Source organism: Lycium ferocissimum, chromosome 8 (assembly GCF_029784015.1).
Source record: "Lycium ferocissimum isolate CSIRO_LF1 chromosome 8, AGI_CSIRO_Lferr_CH_V1, whole genome shotgun sequence".
Lineage (NCBI taxonomy): Eukaryota > Viridiplantae > Streptophyta > Magnoliopsida > Solanales > Solanaceae > Lycium > Lycium ferocissimum.
This window is the reverse complement of record NC_081349.1, coordinates 22,587,949-22,606,502: the sequence shown is the minus strand read 5'-3', so window position 1 is coordinate 22,606,502 and position 18,554 is coordinate 22,587,949. Positions and strand designations below refer to the sequence as shown.

Below are 18,554 nucleotides of genomic sequence, written 5' to 3'. Positions count from 1 at the left end.
CACAAGTGACAAGTTGTGGGAATGGAGGTCCACTTGCTTCTAAAAAGGAACACTTCCCAAAATACAGAATGACAACCAAATTATAGTGTCACAACTTGTAACACTATAGATGGAGCTGCATATCAGCATTCATTCTTTTCAAAGACAAATATCAACTGTTAAAATCCTACGTAACTGAAAAATTCTAGTCCTCACCTTTTCCCAATTGAGCAAAAGTAGATTATGCTTGGCTATTAGTAATTTAGTATCATTTCCCCTAGATTATCAGTCATAAAAATGCAGAAAATCATTCCCAAAGAGACCTTAATGTAACAGAGAGTTAGACACCTAATATGCAGACCTTATCCCTACCTTGTGAAGGTAGAGAGGCTGTTTCCGATAGACCCTCGACTAGAGCAAAGCATTTCAAAACAGTTTTGAAAAGGAAATATAGTAGTGAAGAAGCCATGTCGAAAATAATGGAGAAAAGAGCAATAGCGACATCAAATAATACGATAAGCGAAGCAACGGAAACAACAGGTGATAATAAGGGCTGGGAACAAATTTCCGTGCAAGAGTGTTTGCTTATTAAGCCTACTAAGTACTTGCGGACCAAGCAATGTACTGATCCATAGTGCACCAAGACATGCTAATATTAAGGCAAAACAAGCATATAATTCAAGAAGAGTTTATTAATCTTTAAACATCACAAAGAAGAGCCATTTTACCATGATTCAAATATAACAGGATTGTGCTTCACACAAACTTAGGAGTCCACAAAAGCTATGTTGCTCAGACTCTTCTAAATGCCACCGTGTGCTTGTCGGATCCTCAAAAAGCAGTGTACTTTTGGAGGATCCGACACGGGTGCGGCAACATTTTTGGAGAGTCCAAGCAACATAGCACGGAAGTCGGATAAACCTCAAAGCTGTTCACAGATACTAGGAAATGCTATCTATGCCAAGGAAAATGATTTAATCAACAAATATCATGAAAAGTTCCATAAGTGTTCATCAATGACCCCTTTCAAAGATAGCAACATTGAGGTAAATACCCAAACAATTCAATATATTAGTTGACACACAAAGCACCATTTTTTTTTAACTTGCCAAATAAATATTTCAGCAAGAACCAGCAAGACAGCAACTTTGAGGCAAATACCCAAACAATTCAATATATTACAAAAAGCACCAAAATGTTTTACTTGCCACATAAATATTTCAGCAAGATACCAATGTTGAGGCAAATACCCCAAACAATGCAATATATTAATAGACACAAAAAGCACCAATTTTTTGAACTTGCCACATAAATATTTCAGCAAGAATCAGCAGATGGAAACATTGAGGCAAATATCCCAAACAATTCAATATATCAGTAGGTGCAAAAAGCACCAAATTTTTTCACCTGCCACAAAATATTTCAGCAAGATAGCAACTTTGAGGCAAATACCACAAACAATTTAATACATTAGTTGGCAAAAAAAGCACCAATTTTTTGACTTAACTCATAAATATTTCAGCAAGATAGAAACTTTGAGGCAAATACCCCAAGCAATTCAATATATTAATTGGTGCAAAAAGCAACTAAATTTTATACTTGGCACATAGACCTCCCCCAATCAGAATGGTGCTACAACATTCTCCCATACCCCCAACCCCCATAACCATCCACAACAAAACATCCTAATACCTCAGCTAAGACAAAAATAATAAAAACTAAGGTTCCTAAAAGATAACAACTTAATCCTTATTAGTCACAGAAACACCAAGCTTTCCAGCAACAATAACAGTAGTGGCCAAATCAATAAACATGCCATGCTCAACAACACCAGCAAGCCTCAAAATTGCATCACTAGCAGCTTTCAAATCACCCATATCCTTCTTGAAATACAAATCAATAATATAATTACCATTATCAGTAACATAAATCTCTTCACCATTACCAACTTTCCTCAACTTCCCAACACAACCAGCTTCAATAAACAACATTTCAAGTCTCTTAAGTGTAAATTCCCAACAAAATGGCACAATCTCAACAGGCATAGCAAGTCCACTACCACCTATATGGTTCACTAATTTTGACTCATCAACAATAACAATAAATTTTTTACAAGCACCCTCAACCATTTTTTCTCTTAAAAGTGAACCACCTCTACCTTTAACTAAATTCATTTGTGGATCAACTTCATCAGCACCATCAATTGCTAAATCAACAATTGGATGTTTATTCAGATCTGATAAAGGTATACCAAGTGAAACAGCTTGTTCATGTGTAATCTTTGAAGTTGGTATTCCTACAATGTTTTTCAACTTTCCAGTATTTAAAAGTTCAGCTATTTTATCAACAGCATGTTTTGCTGTTGAACCAGTACCAAGACCAACAACCATACCTGACTCAACAAATTCAACAGCTTTATATGCAGCAACTTTTTTCAACTCATCTTGAGATAAAATAACAGGTGAAAGTGATGAAGATGAAGAAACCATTAATGTGGGGTCTACTTTTTTTGGACCAAAAAAATAAGGGTATGCAACAGCCATTGCTAAATCAAGATAAAGATTGAATCTTTAACAGAAAATTGTTAAAAGGGTATTGCTAAAACAAGATAAAGATTGAATCTTTAACACAAGATTGTTGAAAGGGTATTGCTAAATCAAGATAAAGATTGAATCTTTAGCACAAAAATGTTAAAAGGGGTTGAAGTGAGATGAAGAATGAAACAATGAGAGGTGTATATATAGATGAAAAATCAAGAATGGAAAAACGTGAAATGAATTGGAGAAAAAGAAAGAAGAAATTTTGAATAAAGAGGTCTTCTTCTTCTTCTTCTTCTTTTTTTTTTTTTTTTTATAATTTTTTTTGAAAAAAAAATTATGAATGGAGTGATAAAAAGATTGGAATATGTGGATGAGAGAAGATAATGTTTATTTGGCGTTTGGTGTGGTTAGACTTAGGGTTTATGCAGAATTTATAGGGAAAATGGAGGCGTGACAGAATCCTTGAAGCAATAAACAATTTGCATTCATTCATAGATTAGTCAGAATTTTATTTATTTACCCTTTTCTTCTTTCTCTCTTTTTTTTTAATTTTTAAATCTCTATTTATTGAAAATGGTAAGTGGTTTTTAATGTTTAATGTCCTTTTCGCATTATCTTTTTCTTTTTTTGGTTTATACGTGATTGTCCGACTAATATGAATTTATATCGAAAGCATCACTATCAAATGTGGCTATATTTTCAAGCAGATTTGAAACCTAGCTCTAGTTAAAAGTAAAGAGATACCCGCCACCTACCACAAATTTTGATCATATCTTGTCTTGTCCATGTTCAGTTAACATTAGGGATGTTAAAGAGAAATAAAAATTTGAACCAAAAAAGGTTTAACTAAGTTGACTAATAATGACATGTATTTTAATTTTGGGTCGATCTGGTTTTTAATTTGAAAAAGTCGATATGTTTGATTTGATTTAATATTAAATAAAAATATTGAATCAAACCAATAATATATATGTAACCATTATTATAAAGTTCTTTAATGTATTCATGGTACTTTCTTTGAGATGTACGCTTTTACTAAGACTACTCCAAATGGTTCTTTTTGTAATATTTAGGTGTTTGATCCAAGCGAGTAGTTAATTTCTAATCAAATGTTATTGAAATATTTCAATTTTTGTATTTCATGTTCACAAGTTAAGATATAGGATTTTTTTTGATTTGGTGCTTTATCAACAATTTATTAGAACCAATGGTATACATTAATTTATGTTTCTAAATTCTCGTGTCACTGTCATATGTCAATAAAAATATTTCGACGTATTTGCTCAATAAAAGGATCAAGCGTACACATAAAGAAATATGCTACTTATTACTTAATAAAAGATTATTAAAAGCATCTTATGTCAAAGCATTCTATCTTCAGAGCCAATAAAGAAATAATCCAGCGCATATATATATCAAAAAGAAAAAAGGAAGAGAAGAAGAATATGTATATATATTTTATGCCTTTCCTCTAGCTATTGACCTCTTTTTGGAAATGAAATTTTCGAGTCTGATCAGATGGTGATCAAAGATTGCATACATATTCTTATTCTTCACAATCCACTTTATTCCAAAAGCTAAAGCACCTTCAAAGGTAGCAAGAAAGTCTCCAATCCTAGAATATGATCATTATCAGTGATGACAAATAGGAGCGTTGATAATATTTGAGCGAGTTAAAATGAATTTAATGAACATGTTGAGTTATAATCCGTTTAATATTTACTTGGATCAAAGTAGGATATTATTCTGGGCTAGGGTTATAATTCAATTTGTCCAACTCAAAAGTTTTTTGTATTTTTTTTGTTTTGTTTGTTCTTTTATAGTTAATTTAATTATCAAATCAAACTAATAAAAATATTGCTGCGAATATAAGTAATGAGGGAACCAGAAAAAACACCGACTTAAAAGTATTGCTGTGGATATAAAAATATCAAACACACGCAAAAAGGTTACGTAATTATTGACACAAAATCAGTGAAGTTGACCATAGAAGCAGATTTGATTCTGAAGCGGGGACAATTAATTTTGAGCATAATTATATAATTTTTATAGCTATATAACAACAAGCTCTATGTCTTTTTCGCTTTTAAATGGGGCCATGTGAAAACAATCCATAATATAGAGATAGCTCTAATATTAAATATTAAATAGTAATACATGTAATTAGTACTTATGGTAGGTGCAGGAAACAAGGCATGCATATTGCCGTGATTTATTCTCCGCATACACCTCAGTGTCATACTTGAAACACTTTTAACCTCAAATTTTAGATATCTGTGATGGAATAGTTGAAATTCCTTGATCCTTAATTAAAAGTGTTGAGTTTGAATCTTGAATATAAATAATCTTTTGATAGAGTGCGGTTTACTCTCCTTTGTGGACTTACCTAGCGCAAATATAAAATTTCTTCGCTCGTAATTCTAGTATCGAGTTTAAGCTCCAAAATGGAGATATTTTCAACATAGAGCGTCTTAGTGTGCAATTTACCTTTGTTGTCCTTTTGGAACAATTGTTTGGCAAATGATCATCTTTTTCTCTCTCTCTCTTGTAATTTATGACACTTTTAAGATCATAATCTAAAGATCCGTTTTGAACAAACTAAAATTTTTATGAGAAAACAAACCACATTCTAAATTTTTGTAAGTTATCGTGAAATATTCTGCCTGTAAGTTGAGCAATATATGAGCAAACATTAGACTCGATTCTAACATTATTCGGAGTAATTTTCCAAAGACTATATTGACAAAACTTTTAAAAATTAGAAAAAAAAATTTAAATGGTATCCGAAAAAGAAATATTGCGTATATCAATCCTTGGTATTGGATTTACCTAGCACGAATCCGAATTGATTGGATCTACCAAATTTGAATACCGAATGATTAAGGAGAAAGCTTCAAAGTTTACATTTCACTGCCAAAATTCATAGACATTTTACTAATTAGACCCTTTATTTTTTACAATAAATAGTTTGATATTTTTTTGTATTGTTAATGAACTAAGGTGATCTTGTTGTTTTATAGGGTAGCAACATTGTGGGAAGTCTAGTTTTACTTTTGGACATTAAAGGGATTATTCTATGGATATTCGATGCATTTTCTTTAAAGTGTGTGTCATTATTTGGCTCTAATAAGTTAATTCCGCTCCATAATCCATGGAGCAACTTGTCCTTATTCTTTTGGCCCCAAGGAAAACCACTAATTAATTTTGGAGCCCGTTTGATTGTTTATAAGTTTTACTTTTATGTTCGTTTTCAATTTTTTTTGAAAGTTTTCTACCGCCACTTTAAAGTCATTTTTGCGTTTAAAATAAGCCTCAAAAAAATAATTGACCCATTTAACTTAGTTTATCTAAAGAATTTATAGTTCTAAAACAAATTATAAGTTTAAAAAATAAGTTGGACTACCCCAACTTATTTTTTTCAAATTTTATGTTCGCAAACAAATTTAAAATATGCCCAATCCAAACGGGCTCTTGGATAAATACTTATTTTAACATGACACAGAAGGTTACTCGCTCTATTTTTCAGATTTTTAATTTCAATTATTATAAGTTATTATATTTAATTACTTTTAAGATGATTTGATAGTATAAGAAAATTATAATACACAATGTATATAAGTTAAAATCGTATAGAAGAAATGTCAGAACTCAATTTTTAATAACACTCTTTTTTTTCCCTCTTGAAGGGCAAGATCAGAAAGAAAAATTAATTTAATCATGAGGTGTTAAAGAAAAATTAATTTAATCATGAGGTGTTGATTTGTATAATACAAGGAATTAATTTTGGAAATGAAATTCACATTTTCCACAAGCTTTTCAAACTTTCATCTGTTCAATGAAGAGAAGGGGGTCAAACATATTTTCTTTTCTAAGTAAAATCTTCTTATTTGGTCAAGAACTCTAATGCCATTTTGAATTAGAATAGTAAAATATTGAGTGAAGATTGTGGTGAGATGAATAGAATTTATTTATTTTTAATTAGAAATTTTAGGTTTCAGTTCTAGGAATAGAAAAAAATCACAATAGAAAACGTTTTTTTTAATGGGTCTTACGCGGCGTGAATTCGAATTAATCGACGCTTCAAAACAAATATCAAATATCAAATATCGGGTGGAATAAAAGTAAAAATAGTGTGTTTGACCATCCAACTTCAAAGTGCTATTCGCCTAGTCAAATGGTCTTCTATATTTCCATTTATTTGCTTTAAGAGAAAAGAAAAATCATATTCTAACTTTTGATTTGGATTAGTATCAATTCAAGTCTCTAGATTTAGTAAAGGTTCTGTGTTCTTGGTCCAAAGACTAAAGAACCCATGACCAGTTGATAGAATGGACCTTGAATTGTCTGTTTTATCCCCCAAACTTACGATAAATTACACTTTTATCCATCATTCTGTCAAAAATGCGACCTACTACAATCCTACCTACCAAAACATGTTTTTCACGTTCTTAATTATAGGATTTGGAAGAACAGACGAGAATATTTATTGCCCAACAATGTAAATCTTGCTGTAGCAGATTTAATTATTTGTAATTTTATTTTCTGAATACAAATATTATTCATTAAGTATTTAATTATTCTTTAAGATAATTATGATTTTTGAATTAACTCGTACGCACCTTGACTATTTTATCATAAAGAAAGGGGAGGGATTTATCGAGTAGTTGTTGAAAGAAATTGGGAGCTGGTAAAAGGAAGAGGGGAAGGGCTGGTAGCCACTTGGTGGACAAGTGAAAATAAGGACAAATCTAACCCACTTTCATAACGGCATGAACACATCGATCCCAAGTATTAACGGATGTTAAATCTAGACCATTCGTAGTAATAGTTTCTTCGTCTTGAATTTCAATGAAAGTGAGTTTAAATCAAGTGTGTGGTATTGGAAAACCTTGGAAACATTGGCAGGAATGAAAAATGGTAGTTCAAATTTCAAAAAACCTACTCTCATTTTCAGACATATATGTATGAATTTCAGATAATGATATTTCACATTCCAGGAATACATGTTTAATGTTTGACCTTGACAAATCAAACTTCAAACACGTATATCGGAAGTTTGGCCTTGACAAGCCAAACTTCTGATGCATATGTCGGAAGTTTGTTTGTACGAGCAATATGTCAAACTTCAAATAAATTGTAACTTCAGATGGGAACTTCGCAACTTCCATATGAAGTCTCTAAACTTAAAAAATACTATAAATTCAAGCCTTGGCTAAAATGGCAGTCCCAAAATCGGCTATATGTACTTGTGTCAGGCAAAACCCAGCAGCCACAAATAGCCATACCAGACTGGATGAAGAGACTACTTGAAATAATATCACATAAATTTCCATTACTTTTTCGTAATTATTTATTCGTTTCACATATCATTACAAGAAAATTCAGAAAAAAAGGTGATCAAAATAATACAAGCAGAGGGGAGTCCAATTGCAGTCTAATTATTACAAACTTCGTCCCACTTAAATATGGGGTTAAAAAAGAATCGTATAGTTTTTACAATTTCATCGATTAAAAAGGTTATCAAAGTAATGTCATTACAATTGAAACGATAAAAAAAGAGTATATAATATTATTTTGGGACAAGTGAAGCTATGCTGTGAAAGTTTTACTCAAGGGGTTTTTACAGAGTAAATTACTCAAGCAAAGAAACACATAAGAAAAGAGATGTATGCAACTTTATATTCCATAAGTTCAACTGAATCCAGTCTCTTCGACACATCACATAGATATGTATGTGAAAACTACTAAATTTTCAAAGTGATTCTCCTCTAGTGTTTTAATGTTGAGTTTAAAGAGTAACCTACAAGAAAAAATGGTAGAGTACCCGGAACCTAGCTCTATAGGAACTTACCTCAGTGACTTTCACTACCTATCGGCTTCAGAACAAAAGAGAAGGATGGAATCCAGAAGTGATCTAGTATAAGGCAATCTTTCTACGAAAGTTATTTCAGTCATCGATTGACGTCAACAATTTGACAATGTGCCAATATTAGATTCTGAGCTCATAATTTCAAAACTTGTTCAGTGCTAAAAATCTTAAAAGGTTGAAGCAATCAAGTTTAAATCCTCGATCCGCCTACAAAGGAATCTAGTAGCAAAATTTGGAAGAGAAAGGCTTAAGACTAAGTGAAGTATATATCAGATGCACGCACTAGTACAACAAAAACTACTTTGTATGACTAACTGTTCTAATGGTTTCATTGAAGATGCTTATCAAATATCATTATCATTTCAAATAGATGACCACACATAAGTCAACATATAGAGTTTTTGAGGTCTGATATGTGTATGGTCTCTCTCGTTTTCCCTCATTTAGAAGATGTATTCTGACAACAATAACAACAACTACGGCTCAGTTCCAAACAAGTTAGGTGACTATATAAATCCTCGCTAGCCATGTTACAAGACATATTTTGATAGATTGATAAAAGAAAAATCTGTCTAAGATGTTGCAAGCAAGCACAAGAACTCTAGATATGTGAACCTATTGTAATGTTCTTTTGTCAAAACCAAAGAACAGATCAAGTTTAACTAATAGATGCAGAAGGGGTTCAAAAGTGATCCTCAAGCTAAAAATCAATTTCAATATGAACATAACACTACTGAATATGCCAAAGATTATAGAGCTAAATGATTAATTTCTTCCAGGATTTCGATTAGGTTCAAAATCAGCATCACCATATTCAATGCCAATGTGACAAATGAAAAGAGAAATTCCGATTTCCCCTGATAGAAACAAATATAGAAACATATACGTATATCGAGTGTGAAATACTTCTAATCAAGTTCTGTATATGTTCTCTGCTTTGACATAAATACGATCAGGCATGATATCCAAGTATATGTTAGTCATACACAAGTAATCGTGCCCTTTCAAATGAAAAACTTTTTGACCTTTCAAATACTCGACATGTCCGGCGTTTTCGAATTTTCAAAAAGCTGTTTTCAAGGATACTTTCAAGGTTATAATACATATGTATTGAAGGTAACATTTTGATCTATATATAACTTTCTGATGAAGGGTGTTCAACTAACCACCCTTCGGCATACATACCTACCCTTGCTACTCGACTCGAATATGAATTAGTCAGCCAGTGGGTTTCCGGGGGAAAAAAAAATTCTTCTATGCAACATAGAGAAGCAAAAAGAAAGTGACTTTCCTAGAAATATGAGTATATTAGAACCAAGAAAAGTACTAGTAAACTTTCATAAACTCACATTAAATCAGCATTAAGTGCATGAAATTCAGTTTAGAGAAAAGAGAACAGCTTAAAGTAAACAATAATGTACAATGACAGTGAAAAAAGTGCCAATAAGTGTTGCCAGAAAATAAGTGCTGAGGCTTCACTTACTGCATAACCTCGCAAGCTGGCAATTGCTCCCAACAATATTGCACTTGGCGTTGTATACTGCAACAGAAGCACAAACGTGTACATATGATCGCCCTCGACAAGAAAATTCATCTTATTAGCCGACATAACAACTCCGATCCCCAATAACGGAAGCACCAAAAGCCTTGCTACCGATATTCCAATCATAGTCCTAAGGCCAAGTTTGGATTCGTTAGGTCCCTCAGCGAGCATTCCTCCGAGGATTAGCATGACCGATGGCACCATTGCACCGGCTAGGATTTCCAAACTATCCGTTATGAAAGATAGAGGGGCGTCGTATCCAAAGACAAATGCCTTTACATGTGGGACTGTACCAACGAGTATGGCAAGCAGAGAAGCAATCGTGGGGGGCTGAAGGATGTGCTGCACGGGCGTTTGTTCAGCAACCGTTCTCATTTTCTTGACAACTCTAGGTGCTGCCAAACACCTAATTGACTCGTGAGTATCCGTTGCATCTTCAACATTGTTGTCGGTATCAAGTATATTGGATAACGAAGACATAAAGATCTTCGCGACAAGGGGCATTTTTGAATGTTCTGTTTCTGTGTCCTCAATGCCAGGCCACTCTGCTTCAACTAAAAGAGGCCTACTAGCTTCGTTATCCTCGTGCTCGTCCTCTTCGTCCTTGTCCTCCTTTTCATTGACAACCTCATAGTACTCCATCGGAGGCTCCATCATATGATAAACGAGAGTATAAACAAGAATAACCCCGACCCATTGGGCAAAAGAAACATAGGCAACTCCATTCCTTTTGCAATTAGGTCCAAAAGGATGATCCATACTATGACAAATAGAGGCAACTATAGCTAAGGGAAGATTTCCGGTGTTACCAAACGCGGTCATGATGATAGTGAATCGAGTAAATTCTTGAGGTGGACGACATATGATCACTACTAACACACCTAAGATAAAGCCAATGATTGTACTCAACAATACGTTAACGGGTATAAACCACCAATGCACAAATTTATCAATTGTGATCGATTGCCCCAAGTGAGTGAAGATCAAACATGGCAAGAAAAGTGCAAAGACGAGTTTGCTAAGGAGTTTGAAGGTTTCTCTTGGGACAATTTGGAATTTCTTGTGAGCAAGAACTAATCCAAAAAGTGCAAGAGAAAGAAGTTTAAGCAATGGGAGCACAGTACTTATGAGGCCTTGTTCAGCAGACTTTGTGTTGCCACTATTAGCCACTTCAGTCAATAATCTTAACATCTTTTCCTCTTACCTCAATCTCCACAATGTGTTTTTTTCCTCGAGAGCAGCGCTTCCTCCTTTAGTAGGCCCTATAAGACACAAATTTGGATTAGTCAGCCAGTGATTTTCGGGAAAAAAAATAATGTCTTTTCAGCAACATAGAGCTATGTTGCTCGGATTCTCAAAAAATGTTGCCGCACCCGTGTCGGATCCTCAAGAAATGCACTTCTTTTAGAGGATTCGAGACGCACCAAGCGGTATTTTTAATAGTCTGAGCAACATAAGTATAGAGAAGCAAAAAGAAAGTGAATTTCCCAAAAGTATTGAGCTTATCGGAATCAAGAAAAGTTATAGACTTTCATAAACTTAAGCAACGCATTCATCAACTATGTTTCTCGGGCTCTTTGAAAATACTACCGCACCCTTGTTGGATCCTCCAAAAATGCACTACTTTTAGAGGATTCGACAAGCACCCGGCAACATTTTTGATGTGTTTGAGCAACATAGCTCGCCAGAATATATTACCAATATCAAATTCAACAATTAAGGATGGTAAAACGTAATACAATATGAATACTAATTCCTCAAGTGCATTGAACGTTTATAGGACAATATTGGAGAGTGTCATGTTATAGCAGATTTTAAGGATTATTAATGAAAATCTATACCAGAAACGAGGTAAACTAGAACGATTGCATAAGATCAATTAGCAAACACAAGAACAAGTAATTCCAGCAGTTTAATTATGGTATCAACAGAATCAATAATTGTCAGAACATATGTACCTTAATATTCCCAAACTCCAATCGAAAAAGAAGATTTTTGAGAATGCATTATATTCAAGAATCAACGTAAGTGACATAGACAAATATTCCTTTTGTAAAAGGATGGATCCAAAAAGAACAAAAGGACGTGAGAATTCACAAGGGGAGAAGAAACAAATTTCATTTAATTATGTTTTATTTATACGTAAAAAGTTGCCAAACGTTGTTATTCCTTATTTATCACATACGACTCGGAGGTGTGAGGAAAAATGTCATATTATTCTTGCAACATGCATAAAATTAAGGGAAAAGGACACTATGTGTCCAATGGCCCAAAGTAATGCTACATTTGGCCAATATTTGGGCCTAATACCCTCAGGAGTCCGCTCGGCCCAAAATAATCCCAAGTGTCGGGCAATTTGTTGCCGAACAAACTAGATCGCTTACAACATATATACATATGTTGAATTATATATACACTTTATATACAAGAATTATACATTTTATATATATATACTGAAATTAATCATACATTTATTTTGCATAAATTATACGTTAATTATATATTTATTATACACATATTATGCAATAATGATATGATATTTTTTTTTTTACATATACATACATATTATATACCACAATGATACGGTTTCTATTATACATTTTTTATACGTATGGTACACTTTCTATACAAGACTGATACAGTTTATATACACATGCTGAAATTATATATACACTTTCTATACAAAAAATGATACATATTATATACAAAAATGATACAATTTTCTATTCCATACAGGGCAGTTGCATTGTGCTGATACACATTATATACACAAATGATACATATTATGTACAAAAATGATACATACCTTAGTAATTCATATTTTATACGGTTTCTATACATTTCAGATAGATACTGATACATATTTTATACATAAATGACACATATTATATATAAAAATCGCCTCAAACATTTTTGTGTTTGGGTTTTTATTTGAAAATTGTCTTATTTAAGTTTTGGCTAATGAATGGGATTAGTTTAGTGGGTATAATTTGGGTTTGGGAAAAATTGGATTAGAGGGTGGGATTATTTATGGCCGACCGGCCATATATGTCCTTTTCCCTAAAAATAAGTCCCAAGACCTTTTTGTTATATTAATTTTCTCAAGTAGTCAAGTTAATGCACCAATTTTATTTAAAATTTACCAGTATATAATATTTATACTAGATTAATAGATTCATCATATGTATTTATACATACACTATTTTCACTAAATTATGGTTAACTATTAAATCATTTAACCATGATAAGCTAATATAATTTGGTGTAAACATCGAATGCAAGTACGTTTTAACTTCAATTTTAGATATTTTGTTTTTGGCCTTGAAGTCTTGGCTAATATTTCCCAAAATCACTCCTTTTGACAAATCAATAAGAATTCTCGATTGTTAACGAGCTAATTTCTTAAACTTATCATTCATATCTTTTAAGGGCAATTCACGAATAGTTATCCAAGTTTCAGTTTATTTAGGTAAAGTTATAAATTAATTTTGTAACAAAAAAATAATTTTACTATATAACATATCACCGAAAATAAAAATAAAAAGCAAGATAATCATGTAATATAATCGCATCAGCAAGATAATCATGTAATATATGACCTACCATATGTTTCGAATTCATATAGGCAGAGGCGGATCCAGAATTTAGAGGTTCCGGGTTCCACGGTGCTTTGAATCCAAATAGAATAAGCATTTGGTTTGTTTGATGATCTTGGATTTAAGATCGGGTTATTCATCTTTTCGATTTATACTCGATAAACTGTGAGAACGAAAAAAAATACTCCAACTTGGCCTAACGAGGGCTTTTGTTACGATCGGAGAGAGAAAACTTTGGAATAGGAAACTTATGATAATTTAATTTTTCATATTTAAACAAATAATTAACAAGAGAACGAATAAGTCAAGAATTAATAAATAAAGATAGTCAACAACAATAATATAATTAATAATTAAAACAAGTTAAGAGGAATTAAGGAAAAGAAAAGAAAAAGAAAGAGAATGGAAAGTTAAGGATTCTATTTACATTTTGAAACCATCAGATTTCCTTTTCCTCATAATCTAAGTCCTAAACCATACGAGCTTTCTACGAATCAAGCATATAAAATTAATAAGTGATATTCAAATAAATACTTCAATTTAAAATTACAACTTAAGCAAAAAAAAAAAGTTGAAGGCATCACTTATACCCATTACTGTTCATTTGATCCAGCAAGCCAAAAAATTATTAAATCACGGTGGGGTTCAAACCCTCATCGTGGGAGGGTATCTTTCACCTTTTGCCACCACACCACAAAACATCATTTGTTAGTGGGGGTGGCAAGTTGCTTATTAATAGTATTTCATATATATAAATACATGTATACATACAGTTTCCGCCGAAGCTTGCGGGTGGCGTGACACTCCCTCGGACCTTAGTAGATCCGCCCCTGCATATAGGAGCCGTTTGGACATGATTTCATCTCATGAGATGAAATCATGTTTCGACATGCAATTTGAATTTCTTAAGTTGCAGTTTTTTTTATAAACATAAAAACCCCACAAGTTGTGAAAACTATAAAAAAATTTCCAATTCTTATTCAACAATCTAACCAAACGAGTAAATCATAGTTCATAATAAAATTAATACGCTACTAGAAGGCCTTTCTAAAAAATACAACATCAACTGATCAAACCTTAGTTCAATAAAAAGAAAAATTTAACATGAATAGTAATGTAATTACTCTTTAATATAATCTTCCCACATGGTACGAATAATCTCTTCACGCTGAGCATGATTAATAGTTAATACAAATAGTTGGTAAACATGATTGGTAAATATATTTACCAACTTATGGGTCTTTTTTTACAAAATATATAATGGGGTCAAATCTTACATTTATATTTTTTGAAATCATGATTTCAAATCCTAAATCATGCCTGTTTGGATGATTTGGGATTTCATCTCATGAGATGAAATCAGAGATGAAATCGCATGTCCAAACGCTGATTTTATCTCATGAGATGAAATTGCATGTCCAAATGCCTACATAGAATATAAGTAATGAAGTCTCGAATCTATACCTTTATTTTTATTTCTGAGAAAATATTTTTCTATGCACCTACTAAACGCAAAAGAGTATATCAGAAAAATATTTTCTAGTATAACACATCCTTAATGTATCATACTGGTATACATCCCCTCCAAATGTTACATTCAAATCCACTCAAACATTCATTCAACAGATCTCGTGGGCCTAAGATTGTCTATCCAAATTGAATTTGTTAGGACAAAACTTTGTCCTCATTTGCACTTTTGTCCCTATTTTGTGCTGGTCTTTAATTTTTGTCCCTCAAGACAAATAATTCTTTCGCGGAGCATAAATTTATATTTTAACATCATAATATCCACAAGTTATGTGGAACGCCTAGAGAAAAGAATATATGCCTTGTTAGGCATGAGTCGATTTTACAGGGAAAAAATTAAAGACCAGCCATTCGAATAACAAACGTGCAATTCTTCTATGGGAAAATTCTGACACCAGTCTAGCCTGTGGCCCAAATTTGCTACCCAAGCCCAATTGTGTTATCATCTTTAACAGCCCACTTGATTAAAAGAAAAGATGTCACCGAGTGCAAATTTAACCTTGCAGACTGTACCAGCTAAACCCAACTTTACACAATAAAACCTTGCCTAGTTTTCAGGGATAAAATTAACAAATAGCCACTTCAATCCTTTTAGTTAAAAATTGGCTACTATTATGAACTTTCAGTTTCCACAAGTGCAATTTCATAATAAGTATTTCTCAATTAGAAAGCTGAAAAAATAGCTAGTTCGCGCTGTATTACTAGAATGGTCGAAAGTGTATCTGAATTATGATCCCATCCTAAGATGTCATGTGGTAAACTGCTTTTATCTTCAAGACTACGAATTCTACATTTATAGAGAATAACCAATGAATAATTTTTGGGATCTGATAGCTTTTTTTCACTTTATGGGTGTATATTAGTTAAACTCAAACAAATATATAATAATATACACACTAATCATTCTAATTTTGTTTTGCACTATTTGTCTTTCAACTTGTTGCAATAGTTTACTGCCTTATATTTTTTCATCGACTAATTCATGAAAACATAATTAAGCAGATAAAGTGTGGTTTCCTAACAATGTAAATGTTTAGATGAGCTAATAACACACATGATATCAAATTAGGTAAATGCTTTGCATTTGAATCTCACCGCCGCTCATTATCAAATTTGTACGTGAGAGAGCATGTGGAAGACATAATTAAGCAAGTAAAAGTGTGTTATTCCTAACCGTTTAAACTTTTCATGATATTGCCATAGAGTTCAACACTAATTACTTTCTTATGAACAATTACATGAAGCTAAGTTTTTTTTTTTTTAAGGTGATCTGACTCTAAATTTTTTCTTAAACTATATAACTACCTAATTTGGATTATTCCTTAGGATCAAACTAGAACTTGACAAACCACATCCCAAATGCGAACTGTATAGTTCTTCTTCAACCACGCATCTATCTTTTCAAACTCCAAAACCAACTAAAAGATCAAGAACTATTTAAGCTTATCCACATATACACCAAAAAAATCGTACTTGCTTGCAGGAAAGACCATTATAGTACTCCAAGATTTTTTGTCAACAGTAAATTTGATGTTTTAGATCACTCAAAGGTTACATTCCCTTAGGATTCCATGTTGTGTGGGACAGGAAAGTACCCCCTTCAAACCCTAGGCAGTAAAGCCTTGTCATTTCGATCTGTCAACTCATCCATTTGGCATCAAACCTCATCTAATTATTTACTTGGACCTAGGCAGTAAAGACTCTTTCTTTTCTTGTTTGGACCATTTTTTAAGGTGAAAAAAAACTTTATTATTTACTAGTTGTACGATTGATGGACCTTAGGGTTTTTTTTACTAATGTCTTTCTTCATTTGGAATTTCCTCTGTTACCCTATGAAGTAGTGGTACTTATAGAATATGGGTGATGGATTCTAATTAGGGGTTTTTTGTGCATTCACTACTAACAACAAATAGTGACGGACAACATATGTAGCTAAACGATAAAATTCTTTGCTAATCCTATTTAGTGATGTATTATCAAAAAGTTACGTTAGCTACTAGTGATTAAGTGACAAATTAGTGAGGAAGTTTGTAGCTAATTTCAATTTTTTATAATGGTTTTATGAGCTTACATTATATTTTTGCAATTTTCTTAATTTGTATCTATTTATCACTTTATTCTACGAGCTTACATTATGTTTTAGATTGTATGAAAGAATATTTTCTTATTTATTTTTTGATGTTTGGTAAGTAAGCAAAGTAAATATTATCTCAAAAGTATCGTAATTTAGAAAAATCGCTATGGAGTGGGGGGTTGGGTGTCACGCCCCGAACCATAGCCTGGGCGTAACACGACACTCGGTGCCTTGCTGCATGTGACCGAGTGGACCACATGACTTGCTGAGTCTACATGGGACATGAACTGATGCAGAATATAGGGTAAACATACGTGAATTGTGAAAACATGGAGTTCAATAATCATAAGTTTGAAAATATTATTATTATATTCTGAATGCAGAATTATGGTAATGTAGCCATTGAGGCTAACTCAACTGAACATCTGACATGACAACTGACCAGTCTATGAAACCTCTGACATGAATCCGATTTACTAAAGCGTTCGTTCACCGGACAAGGCCCTCGGCATACCTTAAATGCATAACTGACATAAATAGAAGTAAAGATACAACCCCAAATGAGATGGGGCTCACCAAAAGCTGATACGAGCAATGTCCTAACGAGCAAATCTGTTGTCCTGTCAATCAATACCTGCATCGTGAAATCCAGGCCCCCGGGCAATAGAAAGAAGACATCAGCACATTGAATGCACTGGTATATAAAACAACTAAAAGAAATAACATGGGATATGAAATAACATGATAAGATGTGAAACTGAAAACCTGGACATGAACACGAGAATGAATACATATAAGTAAAGTCTGAAAACAGTAAATCAATGGAAATACATGTATATATAAGAATCGCTTGTAACATGGGGAGTGCTATAGTATAACCGACAACATGATCTGGTACTTGCGTCCTACCAGCAGAACACTCATATCTTGCCAGGAATATGAGATTTAAGTAATAATAAGCATGTAAGGATCCAAAAGCGCATAATGAAGGTGTTGCCTCCTTCTTTGACAACCCTTATCCTACGGTGGCGACGTAGTTTCGAAGCTATCCGAGCCTTCGGTTAACTAAGCAAATCCCAAAAAAAACATGAACATGTAAGATAAGTGGCACTTGCTGCCCATGGTTTTCATGAATATAACTTGCTTGTACATGGATATCATGAATTATAGCTTGCTTGCATGAACTTGTAAAACATGTATAGTATTTTCTTGAAAATAGCATAATATATCATAAACTAGCATGCATGAACCCATAGAATCAGATATATGAGTTTTTCATAGATTACGGACAGATTCTTAATAATCATAAAGAAATATTAAGAACTCAATGATGGAACTATAACAATTCATACATAATATAATCATGGACATAGACCTAGGGTTATGATGAGCATGGTATAGAAATCCTAGTTTTTGTAGAGAATCC

The 18,554-nt window shown here is 32.8% G+C and overlaps 2 protein-coding genes across 2 annotated transcripts; both read right to left on the bottom strand.

The window, feature by feature from the left end:
* Positions 1-1,453: 1,453 nt before the first annotated feature.
* On the bottom strand, positions 1,454-2,900 carry LOC132067565 (probable ribose-5-phosphate isomerase 2). Its single transcript, XM_059460833.1, has one exon. It carries the CDS (start codon positions 2,520-2,522, stop codon positions 1,722-1,724), a length of 801 nt encoding a protein of 266 aa, XP_059316816.1. The 5' UTR covers positions 2,523-2,900; the 3' UTR covers positions 1,454-1,721.
* A 6,795-nt stretch (positions 2,901-9,695) lies between these two features.
* On the bottom strand, positions 9,696-12,107 carry LOC132066724 (protein PIN-LIKES 2-like). Its single transcript, XM_059459954.1, has 2 exons — positions 11,890-12,107; positions 9,696-11,193 (listed from the first exon to the last, which is right to left on the bottom strand). Exon 2 carries the CDS (start codon positions 11,120-11,122, stop codon positions 9,770-9,772), a length of 1,353 nt encoding a protein of 450 aa, XP_059315937.1. The 5' UTR covers positions 11,123-11,193; positions 11,890-12,107; the 3' UTR covers positions 9,696-9,769.
* Between the last annotated feature and the right edge of the window lie 6,447 nt (positions 12,108-18,554).